This window comes from Lissotriton helveticus, chromosome 10 (assembly GCF_964261635.1).
Source record: "Lissotriton helveticus chromosome 10, aLisHel1.1, whole genome shotgun sequence".
Classification (NCBI taxonomy): domain Eukaryota; kingdom Metazoa; phylum Chordata; class Amphibia; order Caudata; family Salamandridae; genus Lissotriton; species Lissotriton helveticus.
In genome coordinates, this window is record NC_136071.1 from 82,297,341 (window position 1) to 82,316,515 (window position 19,175).

The 19,175-nt window shown below is 43.4% G+C and overlaps 1 protein-coding gene across 1 annotated transcript in view; it reads left to right on the forward strand.

Annotated features, from left to right (window-relative positions):
* The window catches only part of EARS2 (glutamyl-tRNA synthetase 2, mitochondrial), a 54,879-nt gene extending 36,516 nt beyond the window's left edge, over positions 1–18,363 (forward strand). Inside the window, exons 9-10 of the mRNA XM_078664787.1 lie at positions 11,326–14,934; positions 15,536–18,363. Of these exons, the coding sequence (XP_078520913.1) occupies positions 11,326–11,409 (84 nt within the window). The 3' untranslated portion in view covers positions 11,410–14,934; positions 15,536–18,363. The remainder of the gene's footprint in view (positions 1–11,325; positions 14,935–15,535) is intronic.
* Positions 18,364–19,175: the final 812 nt, after the last annotated feature.

Here is a 19,175-nt window from a genome sequence, read left to right on the forward strand (position 1 = left end):
ATGGCATAGAAGGCAGCTGCAACGTTTCATTAACAGTACAAGGTATATATAGTAAAACATCACAATTACATTACATACAGTAGGCGTAACAAGTGACAAGCGTAAGATAAGAACACATGGGCGTGAAAAGAAGGCGTGCACAGGGCGTGCACGTAGACATGTGATGAGAACGTCACAGAAGTGTCATGAAGTGGGTGGATACATGGAGGGGGCTACCTGAGCAGCTGGGACCTTTAACCTAGTGGAGCGCGCAAACGGGCAATGACGTGTTACCGGGGAGAACTGGGGGCTAGGACTTCTGCACTAGAAGAGGAGACTAAAGTCTGCGGTGTCAGGACGACATGTACCTATAGCATATCTGGTATCTGGTGTTTGGAGTACATGTTGATAGAATCTAAAAGTTATCAGGGCAAAGGCTACTTGACACTAAGGCTGGTGCATGCATATATTCTACATGTATTGCGTGTGCTATGAATCTTCTATGAATATTAATACAGTAATTCACTTGCATGGAGACAGAAAGACTAGACTATAGCTGAAGCTGTTTATGCAGTTCGCTAGCTTAGGAATGTGAAGACGAGGAGCTGAACTGATAACTAGAGGCATAACATATTCTTGGCAGACAGGCAGGCAGAGCCAGGCCGGGCACCGCGCTGCGCGGCAGGAAGTAAGTGAAGGGTCAGGGATGCAGGTGGGGGCTGCATCGCTCCTCGGAGTGAATTCAGGAGACAGGAGCTTGAATCTGGTGTCCAGGCCCTTTGAGGCCTAGAAACGGGGACAATTTAATGAATTAACGTGCACACTGTAAAACGTGGCAACATAGGCCTAATACTCGTTGCTTTCACGAGAACTGGAAACTGGCATACTAGAGTTGGACACAACTATAATTGCGTCTTTAATCGATCATAGGGGGATATATGCATATCGATCATGCACATATAACATAGGATGGGGAACACGTAGGCACATATGACAAGGCAAAATTCAATTTTCCTCATTCCCTCCTTGTGCCCTACGTTTCCATCAGGAAACATCAATATTCATGATACCATCTATCTGTTCATATAGCATCATTTGCTCGTCTCGAATTTTCTTGGAACGGGACTTAGGACTAGGAATACAAGAGGTAGCACACAAGCCGCAAATCGCAGGGCCACATTGTAAACAGAGACAGCAACTGAATATAATCATTACTGCTATACCTAGGAATGACAATACTTTCCATCCCCAGGCAGATATTATACTCCAGAGCCAACCGGACCATGTCCAGGTGCCTGGATTCTGGTGTAACTGATGGGCAATTTTATGAAGTCTGGTTATAGCTGAATAAACAGACGGTGCGTTATTAGGAATGAAAATGCAGCAACTAGATCCGATGACTCTACAAGCTCCTCCCCTATCGGCCAGTATGACGTCAAGGACAAGACGATTTTGGAGCACAACAAATCTCATAGCAGATTGCTCTTCAGTTAAGTTACCTAGAGCGGAAGTAGTCTCATTCACTACTGCTTCAAGGGTTCTAGTTAGCCTACGTATTAACTTACTATTCTGGACAGGACCTATGAAGAAAAAGAAACCTTTATTGAAGTCTTGATATTGTTCTAAGGCAGTTTCAGTTTGATCGACAATTGGGGATTCAATCTCCCTTCTATGTCTAACGTGTACTAGATGTGTGTTTCTGTGATAATCGGATGGGGCCAGGAAAACTGGTGGCAGTAGGAAGGCAATGTAACATGTTCCATCCCAATCGAAGGGCAGACGAACATATGCGGTCTGACCGCACACAAAATAAGAATGACGTGAGGCTTTGAAAGTAGATTTCCCACTGTCACTATACTCGACCACAGTAGTACAATCACTATGACCTATATGTGCGGAACCATTCTTTCTGACACATAATTCGCCTTTCACTGGCAGAACTGAAATAGCAGGCAAATCTGGAGTAGTCTCGGACTGAACATTCAAAACCATGAAATTGGAGGAATAATTATCTAGATCATATACTTCATTTTCTAGATCTAACCCTGTTTTATGGGAAAGACCTTCCTTGTCTGGGAAACATGTTCTATTCAGAAGGGACATATCATTTGAGGATGACGTTAACGTGGACCATGCTCCACACGAACCATTGTGTGAAAACGGATAGGGAAAGAGTGGCAGAACTCCCTTCGGTGTCTGGAAAGGGGGGAGTCGACCACACACCCAACAATTAGTGGCATTGCTGGTCTGGTGTGAATAGTGTAACATTCGGATAAAAGTATTATTGCGCATGGCAAGACGATAGGATAACTCGTGAGGAGGCAGGTCACTAAAAGTGTGCTCTACCGTAACATTAGAAAACATACGTACATGTGAATTAATAGGAAAACATAAATGTAAGGCATAACTTATGCAGGTAACCATAAGACTCAGAAATATCATAAATACTAGAGTAATAATACATCTACTTCGAAGATTCTTTTGATAACGTATTCTCTTAGAGTTTTGACTAACTCTCTCACTGTGTGGGTCTATTTCATACATGTCAGGAACCTGTCTAACCGTTTCACCCGAGAGGGACTTAAACAATTAAACTGGCTGACTTACTAGACCTTAACTTTTCTTTATACTCCTGCTGCGGAGTTTTCTCTAACAGGGGAAGTTTAGATTCAGTGTCTGGGCAGTCCTTGAGAACGGGGCAGTCCTTGAGAAATGTCTTTGGCCGAAGTCCATGGAATCGCTTCACATGACTGGAATGCAACCACCCCTTCCTGCCCTCCACCTTGATGGCCGTCCTTGTTGTTAGTAGTACAAGTTTTGGCTCCTTCCAGCGGGGCTCCAGCGGACTTGAACGATCAAAGTTCCTAATCAAAACGAGGTCGCCTGGTATGACCTCATGCGGTTTCACTTCGGTGTTGTCTGGAAAAGCAGCGGCAACCTGTGAACGACAAGAGAGTAGTGCAGACATCAAGGAAGCCAGGTAATCTGTCAGCATATTACTGTCAACATCTGTAATTGTACGTGGTCTAGGTGTACCCCACATGTTTGGGGGACGACCGAACACTACCTCATAAGGGGACAGACCTGAACGGGAGTGAGCGACCATTCTCATATAGAAAAGGGCGACTGGCAGTGCTACTATCCAATCTACGCCTTTCTCTGCGCATACTTTGGCAATGCGGATTTTCAGAGTCTGATTATGTCTCTCTACAAGACCGGCTGCTTCAGGATGTCGTACACAATGGAACTTCCACTGGTACCCTAACAGAAGAGATACTTGTTTCATGAGCTCGGATGAGAATGGCTGGCCGTTATCTGAATACACGACCCTAGGTAATCCATAGCGGGGAAAATACTCACGAACCAACTGCCTGGCAGTGGTCGCGGCAGTGTAATCTGGAACTGGATATGCTTCTGTCCACCTGGACAAAGCGCATACAACTACGAGGACATACTTGAAACCTCGACATCGCTCCATCTGAATATAATCCATCTGGAGGACTTCAAAAGGGTGGTCAGGAGGATGGAATCCACCTTGTTCCACCGGGACACCTTTACCTGGATTGAACTGACAACAGATCATGCAGGTACGCACTTTCTGCTTGGCTGCTGCTCGTAAATGCTTGTTAAACCAAAGGTTCTGAATACTGTCTAGCATGGCCTTTTCTCCTAAGTGTGCTGGACTATGTGCGGTGTTAATAATGACTTGAACCATAGAGTCGGGGAGAAACCATGTGGCTTTTCCCTTCGTCCACCATCCTTGATCTGTCTGGACCCCTCCTTGTTCAGACCACTTCTTGATTTCATCGGGAGTAGCATGTGACTGTATATCTAGTACGTCTTGCGTAGGGTCCTTAACTGTCATACAAATAGTCTGACCTGGAATGTCTGTCTGTGTCGTGTTAACTGGAATGTCTGGAGTCTGAGCTGTAAGCTTGGCTGTTCGATCTGCTAGATCGTTACCCTGGGAAATTATGTCAGTGACTTTCGTATGTGCCTTGCACTTCATGATAGCGATGGCTGTCGGTAAATGTATTGCATCTAACAGAGCTTGAATGAGGGGACCATGCTGAATCTTGGTTCCATGAGAGGTCATGAAACCTCTTTCTTGCCAGAGCACCCCAAAGTCGTGTACGACTCCGAATGCATAACGTGAATCTGTGTATATGTTTACTTTCAGGTTCTTGGCTCGTATGCATGCTTGGGTCAGAGCAATGAGCTCTGCTGCTTGAGCAGACAGGGTGTCAATACGCTGTGTTTCTATAACTTCAGTTTCAGTAGTCACTGCATACGCGGCTACTAGTTTTCCTGTACTTGTTCTCATACATGAACCATCCACATAAAGTGTAAGGTCGGGATCAGGTAATGCAATGTCTGTCAAGTCTTGTCTTGGCTTAGTCATGGTGTTAACAACTTCCACACAGTCATGTGTGGCAGGATTTGAAGTAACTGAGGGTAACAGTGTAGCGGGATTTAAAATGTTGCAGCGTCTGATTTCTATGTGTGGCTGAAATAGTGTCAGTTCATAACCTGTTAAACGTGCAATTGTCAAGTGCTGAGTCTGTGTTCGGTTTAAAAGAACTTCCACGGAGTGTGGAACTTGTACTGTCAGGGAGTGTCCTAACACTATGGAATCACTCTGTCTGATAGCTAGAGCTGTGGCTGCAACTGACTTGAGGCACGCAGGCAGAGCCTGGGCCACCGGATCTAATGTGCTAGAAAAATAAGCACAGGGCTTGTATTGTCCTGCTTGATCTTGTGTGAGAACAGATAATGCAGTACCATCACGTTCAGTGACAAAAAGTGTAAAAGGCTTACTGTAGTTTGGCGTTACTAGAACAGGTGCTTGGCATAAAGCTTTCTTTAACTCATTGAAAACAAGTGTATGTTCCTGGGTCCAAGGGAGGACAGTCGATACGGCTGCCTCCTGTGTCGTTAACTGTATCAGTGGCTTGGCTAGATATGCGTACTGAGGAATCCATTGTCTGCAGTAAGAAGTGAGGCCGATAAAAGCTCGTACCTCCTTCTGAGTCTTGGGCTGTGGAAGATGTGCTATTAACTGGATACGGTCAGGTGTCAACTGCCTACCCCTCTTGGACAGTAAGTGTCCAAGGTAGACCACTTGCTGGACACAGAATTGTAATTTGGAAGGGGACACCTTGTGCCCCATCTCGGCCAGGAAATACAGGACCGTAAGTGACGCACGTTCGCAGTCATGTTCAGAACGGGCTGTGATCAATAGATCATCGACATACTGGAGCAGAGCAGTATCAGTTGGCATGTGAATATGGTCTAGTTGTCTTTTAAGTGCTTGACTGTAAATGCTAGGGCTTTCTGTGAAACCTTGAGGAGCTCGTGTGAATTTATAGCTCCTTCCATTTAAACAGAATCCGAAAAGGAATTGGCTGTCTGGATGAATGGGGACACTAAAGAATGCGTTCTTGAGATCGATAACAGTAAAGAACGTAGCTTCAGAATCAATGGCAGTCAATAGGGAAGAAATATCTGGAACCACTGGGTACTGGGGTATGATACATTTATTAAGTTCTCGAAGGTCAATCACTAATCGATAAACTGGAGGTGCATTTGGATCAGTACGTTTCAGAATCGGAATGATAGGAGAATTACATACATTGGAGTCAGTTTCTACAACTACTCCTTGAGCAATGAGCTCATCAATAATTTTTGATAAGGCTGCTACAGCCTCAGGTGGCAATTTGTACTGTCGGATTCGTGGTAATACCACACCTTGCTTCAGAGTGACACGATAGGGTGTAATGTGCATACAACCTACATCAGTTGGACCTTGCGCCCATAAATGCTGTGGTACATTCAATAATCGTGGATCAAAATCACGTAATACATAATGACCTTTAAAATCTCGTAAGAACAGTCGTACTCCTTCTGGGGAACAGCATATAACTGCTCCTAACTCTTTCAGGGTTTTAATACCGAGTACATTTTCTGGACAAGATTTCGTGAGTAACAAGTCTGTAGTTCGGGATAATGGACCAACTTCCAGAGTAACTGGTTTTGATATCTCATTAACAATAGGCTTTCCTGAAAATCCAAGGGAAACATTTCTAGAGCCTGAGAGTGGAGCCCCTGGAACCTCGTCATGACTGATGGTAGTCCTACTTGCCCCTGTATCAATCAGAAACTTTCTGTCATTCCCTAATACTTGACTGTGTACATAGGGACCCTCTTGATCTACAGGAATCTCGATGAGAGGCAAGCCAACTTCCCTCTCTAGGCTGTTTCATGAATACGGCTGATAATCTGGATACTCTGACTGTGCGTACTGGTACATCTGCTGTGTAACGTGTTGTGTTGCAGCTATAGGCTGCGGTACTGTAACTGTCTGTGGTGCATTCTGCGGAGGCTGGGAATTCTGTGAAACTTGTTCTTGTCTAGGCGGACGTGGTCTCTCTTTCGTTTTACCAGTAGCTATGTTGTGTTTCAGAACTGCACATTCGTTTATATAATGACCTGGCTGTTTACAGTAATTGCATGTCCCTCTAACGGGAGCTGCAGGATGACTGGCTTGACTCGGACCCCTCTTCTGACTGTCTTGTGGAACAGACTGTGCAACTAATACTTTCATTTTCGTGTCTTTCATACGTCTCTTTTCATGTTCCTGCTCCTCCCTAATTCTGTTCTGGTGGTACTGTAGCATCTGGAGCATCTGTGACGGAGTATTAGCTTGCCAGGTACTTTCGACTTTCAGTACTCGGTTTTTAACTTGTGGTAAAGAATTCTCAACTAGCTTGGTAACAAAAAGATGTGGATACGATTCACTACTTGTTTTCAGACCACTATTAATAATGAAACATTTCTCAAATCTAGAATAGAAATCACTAGTATCTTCGTCTTGTTTCTGTTTACAGGCTGAGATGGCATCCCAATCTTCCTTTTTCGTGGCTAGTAATCTTGGCAAGACTTGTATTAACAACTCGGGCAAAGCTTTAGCTTTATCCCCAAGACCGGTACCTGGAACTCGTGTGTTATCTTCAGTCTCTAATGCGGTCCAATCTATCTTTTTCTCTCCCACCTCCCATTCTTTTTCTTTGAGTTTTTCATATGTGCCCGCAGGCAACAGGACCTTTAACATTTTAATGATATCAGGATACGTGTATTCTCCCATACGGAGCATGTCTTTTAATTCACGGTGGAACCCTGCTGGATCTTTATCGTGACAGGGTATTAACTTTTTCATTTCCAGAAGTTCTATTTTCGTGATAGGGGTGTAAACAAATACTCGTTCTAGATCACCCCCCTCTCCCTTAACTGGATGTACTTCTCGTAACGGATTCTGTCTGTCTATGTAGAATGATTTTCTTCCTGGGGGTGGAACGGGAACAAAATGTGGATTCAGGAACGTTCTGTATTTGTGGCGCTGTTCTAATATGACACTAATTAAATCGGTACCTAGACCTTTCCATCTGTTTAGGAGTAACTCGTTCAGGACATCATACAAAGGACCTGGATCAGAATGCTGATCCTCATACAGTGTAATGAGGTGCTGGATCATATACGTACCCACCAGACGCTGCTCGGCTGGGGGCAGTTTCAGAAACGTTTGGGCCACTATTTCATCTGGAAACGTGGTAGAATCACTAGTCCATCGGACTGCTGATCGGGCTAGTTCTTGTTCATGCATTGTACTAAGCTCGCTATAACCTATTCGTGATTTCAGAATTTGATCGGTGGCCTGGAATACTTGTTCAAGAGAACACTGTTCTGGTACTGGAGGAGGAAAAATGTTCTTGTAATCTAGGCGTGAATGTCTGTCGGAAAATCTAGTTCTACCTACGTACGCTATTCTGGAGGGATTCTCGCTGTCTACCTCTTCACTAGAAGAGTCATTCTCTTTCTCGGTTCCTCTTTTCACTTCCTCCTTCTGGTGTATACTTATAATTTCCTTACGAATTTTCTTGTACATACTTTCTACACTACCTTGTGTCTTGTGTTTTCCCTCGGCTATATTGTCACTCCATCGGATCAGGCCTTATATCTCGTCTTTGTCTTTATCAGGATAATCTTGCTCTCTTATTAAACAGTTAATCAAAAACTGTAAAATCATATGTTGAATCTCGGCTTTCCTGTGTGCCATAGCTTCGTGAATACTTCCTGGATTCTCCCCTGTACGGACAAAACGATATATTCTGTCTAGATGTTCCTTCATGTCGGGCAGGGTGACCAAAAAGTTGGCAACCCTTCTTAAACGTACTGAATATAATATCATATGATCTTCGCCTGGAACTGGATCATATATACAGTCAGTAAGAAGTCGCTTGAGGTCTGTGTATGTAGCCACTTTTGGCGTACGCTGTAACGCTGCTTCTCGCGGCGTCAGTCGTCTTACTTGAGGCGGGGTGATAGGAGCACCTCCCCCCGCTGCTCCTGAACTAGAATCGTCAGTTAATACTGTACGTGCTGGTAAAGTGACTGGCAAACCGGGTACATTTAATGTGGGCTGGTCCGGGGGTACTGGCACATTAACTTGGTCCCCTGGACCAGTGGCTGGAGGAACAGGAATTACATTATTTACAGGATGCTGAGGGTGAGCGGGCGGAATACGATTTGCATATGCTGGGACTGTGTCGTCCAAGTAGGACGAAAGAAAAATTTCAGCTGCGGTCGGTTTATGACGTAACTTAATCGGGACCAATGGTGGCGGTAAATTACAGGGTGCTTCCGGGGTTGCCTTTGGCAAGCCCTCGGCAAGAAGAGGATACATACTTTTAATAAGGGCATTTCTCTGTCTGTCTGACTGTTCTGCTCTAACTCGTTCACCTTCTTCGATTAATTCCCTTTCTTGGGCTTTTTCTGAGGATTCCCTACTTAATTCTGTTTTTCTGAATTCTTTTTCGGTTCTTCTATGAGATTCTTTGCGCCATAACTCGATGGCATCTTTCTGAGACTGTCTGGCTTTCTTTTTCCATAATGCTTCTTCTACTCGCATGATGCACTCGGCATCCCATGTACCTGATACAGGCCATCTATATTTCTCTTCAAGATCCTTCGTGTAATCCACCCATAAGTCTAGATATAATATGGCATCTAAGCCATGCTTGTGATACATAAAATGTCCAGGACTGTCCCTAGGAGGGACAGGAACTGCTTCTTCGAGTAACCCTTTTCTAGTTTTTATCTGACGTAACTTCGAAAACAGAGGCATGGCTGAGTTGTACTTGCGAACACAATACACAATAATCACAGTAATGAAATGGCAAACAAATCACTCATACCACGACATAGAAATACATTAATAACAGTTCGAACAGAATACTACCTGATACACTGAAAACATAACACTTGAATTTCTCGAGAACGGACTTACTAGAATTACTGGATGCACTGCTAAAACAGTACAGAACATACCGGTCTCGTAAAGAGACACGTCATACCGTATCCACCTAGGTGAATACTTCGGACTGGATCTGTGTACCCAAACCCATCGGACCAGGAACAAACTAATGAACCTGTCTAGATACTTCCCCCGCAACGGTACTCACCGGGAAGCAGAAACTGAAGGCCTCGGACTGGACTGGACTGCTACGACGTCTGGTTACTACGAACTTCGGACTTCAGAAACAGGTGGGCCTCCGGATACCTCGGACCTTGCTCTCTCGGCTTGGGCTCTGGTCGGGACGAACCGCATTCCTCACCGCCTCGTCTGGATGCCGGACCGCAGGTTCCGTCTCCTCCGTGGGCCTGAGGGAGACTTGAAGCAGAAATATCTGCACGTGCACGGTAGAGTTCCGTCACGGCTGTAGAAGGGTCAGGGGGCCTGCGTTACATCGCCGGCGCGTGGGGAAAGGGCACGTCCCTGTTCGGGCGCCATTTATGTGGTAAATAAATAATTAATTACCGGTACTATTTTTGAATACATTAATAATAACAGCTCAATAAATAAGAGGCAGGATCCGAGGAATCTGAGTCTAACAGGCTTTAATCAGGCACAAAGGAAGGGACAGGATCGGAACAGCCTGAAATAGAATGGCATAGAAGGCAGCTGCAACGTTTCATTAACAGTACAAGGTATATATAGTAAAACATCACAATTACATTACATACAGTAGGCGTAACAAGTGACAAGCGTAAGATAAGAACACATGGGCGTGAAAAGAAGGCGTGCACAGGGCGTGCACGTAGACATGTGATGAGAACGTCACAGAAGTGTCATGAAGTGGGTGGATACATGGAGGGGGCTACCTGAGCAGCTGGGACCTTTAACCTAGTGGAGCGCGCAAACGGGCAATGACGTGTTACCGGGGAGAACTGGGGGCTAGGACTTCTGCACTAGAAGAGGAGACTAAAGTCTGCGGTGTCAGGACGACATGTACCTATAGCATATCTGGTATCTGGTGTTTGGAGTACATGTTGATAGAATCTAAAAGTTATCAGGGCAAAGGCTACTTGACACTAAGGCTGGTGCATGCATATATTCTACATGTATTGCGTGTGCTATGAATCTTCTATGAATATTAATACAGTAATTCACTTGCATGGAGACAGAAAGACTAGACTATAGCTGAAGCTGTTTATGCAGTTCGCTAGCTTAGGAATGTGAAGACGAGGAGCTGAACTGATAACTAGAGGCATAACATATTCTTGGCAGACAGGCAGGCAGAGCCAGGCCGGGCACTGCGCTGCGCGGCAGGAAGTAAGTGAAGGGTCAGGGATGCAGGTGGGGGCTGCATCGCTCCTCGGAGTGAATTCAGGAGACAGGAGCTTGAATCTGGTGTCCAGGCCCTTTGAGGCCTAGAAACGGGGACAATTCAATGAATTAACGTGCACACTGTAAAACGTGGCAACATAGGCCTAATACTCGTTGCTTTCACGAGAACTGGAAACTGGCATACTAGAGTTGGACACAACTATAATTGCGTCTTTAATCGATCATAGGGGGATATATGCATATCGATCATGCACATATAACATAGGATGGGGAACACGTAGGCACATATGACAAGGCAAAATTCAATTTTCCTCAACTGTCTTCTGCATTAGGAATTAAATATGGACATACAGGGTCTTATCGCTTCATCCACGTCTGTGCAGTAGGGACTCCTAGAGAACAAATTGTATGGAACTCAGGCAATCTACCATAAGTGCTTTAAGGAGATGAGCATATCCTACTCTTGTGGTAGGTCTATAGCCTTTAAAATGTTCCAGTGAGCTAGGCATAATGATTTGAAGCTATAGTGAACTTAGGAATTGGAGTTCGTTCAGGTTATCACCCCTTAACTCTGTTTGTCTTTTGCTGCCTCTAGATAATGAGACCCTGTTGCCTTCTAAGTGTTTATCGGCTGTGTAGTTACCCTCTCCCTTTTCTTTCAGGCTGGCCCAAGTGTTGCCGAGATGCTGGTATCTCTGGGTCCACGTGAATCCTGCAAAAGAATACAGAGGGCTCTGTCCAGCTAGTGTGACAACAGAACCTGGTTCTGTTCAGACCAGGAACCTATGAATGGATACTGCCCAGGCTGTGGATGGAATACGACTGACGACTGATCTTGACATGGCATTGTGAGCATAGCTCCATGGCGCTCTCCAAGATGAGAGACTAGTGCACAAGTCTAATTAAATGAGAAGCTGATCTGTTGAAAGGAGTATCAATCTCACAGCTTCCTGGATGCAGAAATGGCAAAACATCTTACATTCACCAGGCCTCCATGTGTGGAACCAACCCCATTGTCTGTAATCCATCATAGCATTATCCAAAAGAAAGAGGAGAATTCCCACTCTGCTCTCCACTGGATGTGGATTATCCTGTGCACCCTTTCTGCTCCAAGACCTTTAATTATTCCCCAGTCTTTACTCCTCTGTCTAATGCTTCAGTACTGCTTACTACATCACCAAAGTGCACAGCAATCCACCCTGTTGCACCCCCTCCCCCAAAAAGGAGACTTGAATCAATGATCGGATCTCAACAATCAACAAAGGGATGAAGTTGAAATGGTTTCTGCCACTACAGTTGTGTGCTACATGCCCTGCTACATTAAATGGCCTGTCTCACCTTCTTTGCTAACACCTCTTCTTCCTTTCTTTTATTTATTTTGGGTTAGGCTTTAATAATAATAACCTGTTTTTTTATAAAGTGTTTAATTCTACCTTACTACCGTTTCTGAGCTCTGTAAATAGTGAATTATGGAATCATTACCATTTCAAGAGGCTTAAGATATTCCACTGAAATGCAGAACACTTTTAACAATGATATTCATAATTAAAATATTTATCAATTTAGAAATGTAATTCCCTTTTTTATGTTTCTTAAAACAAACCCTTCATAGAGGGAATTGGGTGGTGCCCCTTTATAGCCACGAATCCTACAGCAGCCAGGTCAACTACGATTTAAAGGAGGAATTAAATTACTGCTAAGTGCCGTAACCTAATATTTTTACTCACTCACTGGGTCATCTTGGCGCTAAAATAACAGATGTTTCTTGTTACCCAATTCAATGTTGCTCTGTTTATTGTCTGAGGAAGGATGAAAGGCTGAGTACCTCGCCGAGATTTAAATATGTGGTCAAACACCTATCCTTGAGAGGAGGCTTTGGTTCACTGGTACATCAGGTTCTTTTCTCCAGATGCATGGTGGTGGTAGTGGTTATGCCCTGAGGAAAGATGGCTTTGTCTATTCTCTCATATATGGCAGACTAGGAAGATTAAGCATCACTGAATAGGGTTCCATCTATCATCCCAGCACGGCCACTTCATTGGTTCAGGCTTTCTCTGGTATGGAAAACATAGTTTAGTCTCCAAACAGAAAGTGTAACTTCTGTGAGACTTGGATTGTGAACTTTTCAGAACATTCCTTGTGGTGGTCGTACATAAGAGGTAATGCCATGCGAGTGTGTGCTCTTCCAAGTTCTTCCATCCAAGGCCAGGTAAGCCATCTTGGCGGGAATAGAAAACAAGTAACCTGGCTGCCTGCAGAACAAACTACATCTAAACATGTTGAATGCGCTAGCAGTTTATCTCGCTTTAAAAGCATTCCCATGGTTCGGATTCAGATCATCAAACCAAGAACAATAAATTACACCAGTTAGTTGGGAGTAAAAAGATCCTAAAACTAGGGTACACAACACCACAGTGGGCAATATTTGCTGATTGCTTTGAAGAACAACAGGAGTGAGTTCTCAATGCCAAAGTTGTTCGTCCCGTCTTCAAGGAATACGATTTTCCAGAGTTTGACTAGTTGGCTACACTGGGCAGTGTACAATTCCCAGACTTTGTGTCTGGTTCTCTAAACAGAGCTCTCGGGTGAATGTACTGTAAATTTACTGGCGCAGGAACCATCCTTGCACCTTTCTTCGGATAGCCAGGGCCTGACTTTGATATTGACGCACAAGGCCTTTGCACCGCGTTATGCCATCACTTCCCTTTTTGTTTGAATATAAATGTAAAAGTAGGTCTCCGGATCAATTTTCTAAATATCCTTATATTTGCTTGCATTTCTATTCAAGTGTTTTTAACAGGCTAATTTAGCACACCTGCTTCAGAACGTGTATGGGGATTTTACTCAGAATTACAGAGTTCCACTAAAACAAAGAATAAATAACTTGGGGCTAAATCATGAAGCGCAGTGGCTGGCTCAGTGCAGAGCCAATGGCATCCGAATAAATCTGTCATTTTGTCTAAATTTTCTACATAGTTCCGAATTTCTCCTACTTAAAGCACTGTTCAGCACGAGTCTGAAACTGCAGGTTTTGTGTCTCTATTTCTCACGGAAATTCTGAGTTATATGTATGACCTGTAGACAACGCAATGTTGTGCTGAGCCAGCACAGCTGTTCATTATACGGTTCCAGCTGCTCAGATCTAGTGCATGGGATTAGTGGGAATTTGAATAGGAGTAAAGATTTCATGAGCAAAAATATGGATCTTTTGTAGTAATTTGCATGGCAGTAGTGAAGTGTGAAGGAGGAAAATAATCAATTGGACAGTTTTTGGTGGAGGTTTTATAGATGGCCTATCCAGAAAGAGAGCGGGTTCGTAAATGTTCCCAGGAGGAACGGAGGATATGGTCCCTTCTGATACTTGGGGGTACAGAGTTCCACTCAGTAGTTGTGGCCCGACTGAGAATCATTTCTGGGCAAAATATGTTCTAAATTTGGTGGTTTCGATTCGTGGAGACATTTGACTTTTGAACTTCTTTGTTAATCGGAGATGCATAACAGTTCAAACAGATACGGAGTATTGCTCTGATGGAAAGTTTTGGAATCAAGACAGCATAATGTGACCTTGTGCCTTGCATTTAGGAGCATGCAGCAGAGCTCATGGAGAATGGGGCCATGCAGTCATAGACTTCAGTTCACTAATGCAAGGGTCAGGCTATTTTGCTGAGCCACTATTTCACCTGTCTGGGGGGGGGGGATGGGATTTGAGGATGTGGATGCACTGTACAAATGTGAACTTCTTTTTTATTAAGGAAAGGGTGGTCTTGTGATCTTCCTTTCTTCATTGCACCAATGCTCTCAAGTAGGGATGGCTGTACATGAGAAATGTGATACCAAGATGTTTCATTTGTGAAGCACAAATATCTATTTATAAGCTTTAGTGCATGGATACATCTAAATATGTCCAAATAGGGTACAGTTGAAACATGCAGCAAAAATGGAAGACTGAATGTGGACATTTACATTTTTTCAACACCAAAATGTATTTTCGAACATGTTCCCCCACCCCCCTCCAAATAGCAGCATCAAGTGTCACCTCATTGGTTGTGTGCAGAGCTCTGTAACTAAGACGGGGTCATGCGTGAGATGGGGTTGTGCCATCAGTCGTGCGACTTGATCATGCCATCTATCATGAGACTGGGTGGTGCCATCAGTCGTGAGACGGGGTTTTGCCATCGGTCATGAATTCAAATACTATTTTCCTGCAGTGTTCATAAGGAACACAACAGAAATGGCATACAGCCTGGTAACAACATTTTACAAAAGAGACTGTTATTCGTGCCTTAGTACTCTCTAGGCTAGACTACGCGAATGGACTGTTCTGCGGATTGCCGGCATATCTGATTCACCGCCTTCAGGTTATTCAGAATGCCGCCGCTAGACTTTTGTTTAATGTCCCCAGGCGTTCCAGTGCTCGCCCTCTTCTCCATGCTCTTCACTGGCTCCCAGTTGCTCATAGGATTCTGTTTAAAATCTTAGTGCTTGCCTATCGAGCTATTCATCAAACTGGTCCTGTTTACCTGAGGAAAAGGTTTTGCTTGTATGTCCCTAATCGCCCACTGCGATCGGCCAACCTGTGCCAAATGTCCATCCCCAAATTTAAATACTGTAGACTTGGCGGCCAATCAATCTCAGTGAGAGCAGCTAAATCTTGGAATACCCTACCCCTTCATTTGAAAACTGCATCTACTCTTAGTGCGTTTAAGAAAGGTCTAAAAACTCACCTCTTCAAAACTATAGTTTAAACTTTCCCCATCCAGTGTTTGCAGGTATTTGCTCCCTCTCAAACTGTTCTGTCTTCAACGCCAGGATACTATTTTTTTAGTAATAGAGCGCGCTATAAAAGCCTTTAATAATAATAATAATAAAAAGATGCAGATCCACACAGAGTGAAAACGGGGTTGTTCACTCTTTGTGGAAAGAACGATATCTTTTTGTGGAATGTCCAAAAGAGAGAGCTACTTGTCCCCTTTGCAAAGACAGGTTAACGTCCTCAAAAGATATAACCTGGAGTGGCACTATAACCCCCGGCTTTCTGACTTCACAGAAAACTACCCAGTGTTCTTAAAACCTCGTTCTGCCAAAGTGGCATCACTGAAGCAAGCCATTCTATCCCAACAAAAGCTCTTTTTGTGCTAGATGAAATAATCTGAATTGTAACTGAGACATCTTTCCACATATGCTACTTGCTTGTAAAACACACTATTTACTGATGCAGAGCTGGTTTAGAAATGTTTTCTTTCGGCGGCAGACTTTTTATTTGCCAATTATCTTAATAAATCCAACATTATGAAGGAAATAGGTGCATTACAACTGTCAGATTCCACATGCACACATAGAATTGAATCAATGTGTGACAATGTTCTAGCACAGGCCATCAGTGCAGTCACACTGTCCCCTTTCTTTAGCATTGCTGTTTGAGTCAACAGATGTTGGTGATATGGCTCAGTTAATGGTGTGGGTAAGGTATTTGTAACAAGAAATCATTCCGAAGGAAGAGCTCCTCTACCTTTGTCCATTGCATGGACACAAGAGGAGAGGATGTATTGACTAGCGGGTGTAATTTCTTTGCATCTAATCACCTGCCATTTAACAATCTTAAAACCCTCCATGACTGGATATGAGAGGGACTTTGTATCTCTTTTAAGAAAAACAATTCCATCTTCCACTTTCATTTATTATCATTGCATAATCTGTCAGCAAGCATTGTGCGTGAAAATAAAGCAAGGACAACTAAATGATGTTATGAAGCAAGTAGTAAGAATTGTTAATTTTATTCAAGCAAAAACACTCAACCACAGACTCTTTAAATTATTGCTGAAGGATGCCGACAGTGATTAGGCAGACCTATTGTTGCATACTGAAGTATGGTGGTTAAGCAAAGCTAGAGTTCTAGGAAGGTTAATCACTTTGCTTCCAGAAATTGAACAACTTTTAATCAGTAGATGACAATCCTTCCAGGAGTTGTATGACTTGCAGTGGCTCACCATGCTCCATTTTCTGTGTGACTTTTTTCTCACATTTCAACACTAGCATTCTGGCACTTCAATGTAGACAGAAACGTGTGTCCTCAATGATAAGTGCCATATACTTCTTCAAAAGTAAATTGACCTGTTCTGAGAGCAGCTGGAAGATGATGATCTTGCACACTTCCCCAAGTTGCAAGCTTTAACCCAGAGGGTTGCAAAAGCTCAGGAAATGTTGTTGAGTCTCAATCTATGTGCTTATCTGGAGGAAATGTCTGGGGACATTAAGGGGCGATTTTCTCAGTTTAGAGTTCTCATTCAACTTTTCAGACTTGTAGAAAATCCATGGAGGGTTAGTGCAAGGAATCTTGTAGCCGTTGAACTTCTTTCTTTGAAAAGGGCACACGCTGAGATGGAACTCTAGATATGCAATGCAGCTCTGTGTTTGAGTCCTCTTTTTTTGGGAAGGAACCAGAAGATTTCTGGTAAAATGTGCGCTCTGAAAGATTCTCTCTTCTTTTACCTTTTCACAGAAAATACTATGCATGTTTGGCCCCACATATGAATGCGGGTGTTTCTTTTCCACAATGGGTGTTCTCAAAAAATAAGCAAAGAAACAAACTGACTGATGCACATCTAGATCACCACCTGAGACTTGCACTTTCTGAAAAGGTTCCAGAGTACAAGAAATTAATTGCGGGCATGAAGTGTAAAATTAGTGCATAAACTCTGTGCCCTGGAAAATACTTTTCCCGCATTCTGTGTGCTTTTGTACTTGCTGTTTTACATTCATTAAAAGGCCTTCAAATTGGGGTAACACTCCTTATGCAGCATCAAGATTGGGAGATTGTACTGCAACTCTTGCACACTGGAGAACACTCTGCATGTCTTCACTGAAGCTACCTTCCTGTTTTTTTAATATTAATTTGATTGGCATACCTAATAATCAGAATGCATTAAGTACCTAATCTGAATGATGCTTTTTTATCTGAATAAAGACATATTACAAAGCGTTGGGGTGAATGTACGTTCAATTGACAGAGCTGATCATTCCGGCATCAATGTGTGTGAATTGTACAACAAGGGGCACATTTTCTATGAATTACTTGAACATCCTTTGGAATTGTTACATTTCAAACCTATCCACATGTTTGTTTCACAATGCAGCATTTGCTGAATCTTTGTAACAGTTTATTTAAAGTACCTTTGTGAATTCCATACTGTTTCTCTCCACATGGTGAAATTTGTCCACCAAAGTCCCCAGATGCCATGCCACACCAACGTTACCCCTGCATCACCCCGCCCAATCATAAATCACACCCCCTCAGTCATCTGTGCAGCCATCGGTGATAACCCAGGCAGTGCATTTCAGCCCCTGAGGAAATGTCTGTGAGTACCCCTGTTCTAGAGAAAGTGAATGGACCACAAATGGTGTGCTCTGCCCCCAGTGAGAGAGGCTCTGTATCTGATGTCTCTCTGTAAAGTACACAGCACACACGATAATGATGAAAGGTTACTGCTGCATCTTTTTACTGCTGCATCTATCTAGATCAAGCCTTCAGTATTCATTTCACGTATTAATTTGCTTGAAAACTGTAGGAAAGCGCATCTTTTTGTGAGGCAAATGTTAATATATGTAAGCAGTTGACAATAATTTAACACCGGACAAGAAAAATGATGTCCATGAAAATGTATGTATAAATTCAAAAGGAAATAAAATCAGCCTTAAAAAAAGTGCATCTTTTTGCAGGGTTCCCTTGTTTTTACTGATCTAAGCGCTGGCATATTGGGACCCCTTGAAAGTAAAAGAATGCTTGTGTTCTACTCCTAAAACATGCTGTATAAACCACCAGTTGACGAATTTGACAATTAAGTACGTCCATGGTGGAAATTGCAGAATGTGACAGAAGTGTGAAATTGCCAGTGTGGGATGTGGCATAGCTTTTACACAGTTCACATGGGATTTAAAAAACATGGTAGGAGAACTAACCGGCAGCCTTGCACCACTTCTACGAAAGCTTCACTGTTAACATATCAGACTAAACAATTTGACAGGGCTACCTCTAACATTAAATAAGCCCACTACTGTGGGCTGTGAAGCCCAAATGCCCCAGTTACTTAGTGCTTTGTAGTGAAACTGGCCACTTGGCTAAGTTACATGTGACTTTAGTAGTAGTGTCCAAAGGGACTTCTAGCTGCATAGGTTAAAGGCAGTTTTTCATTGACAAAGCTGGTGATACGTTTTAAAAGACATTTTTCATCCTGCTCCATAAGTTCTGCCTAGGGGTGAAGCCTCTTGTGGTGCCTGTAATTAGCCTCCCATTTACCCTGGAGCTCTGGCTCCAGCATTTGGGACTATGGTTGTTAAAGGGTCTGCTGGAGAGATAATAGGAGTTTATTGAAACTAGTGGCCCACTATTTCATTCATTTATTTCATTTGTAAAGCGCATAAATCACCCGAAGGTCTCAGAGCGCTAGCAGGCAAAAAGGAACCTCAAAACCAACTGTTGCAGGAAGTAGGAGGGCTTAGCTGGCTAGAAGAGCCA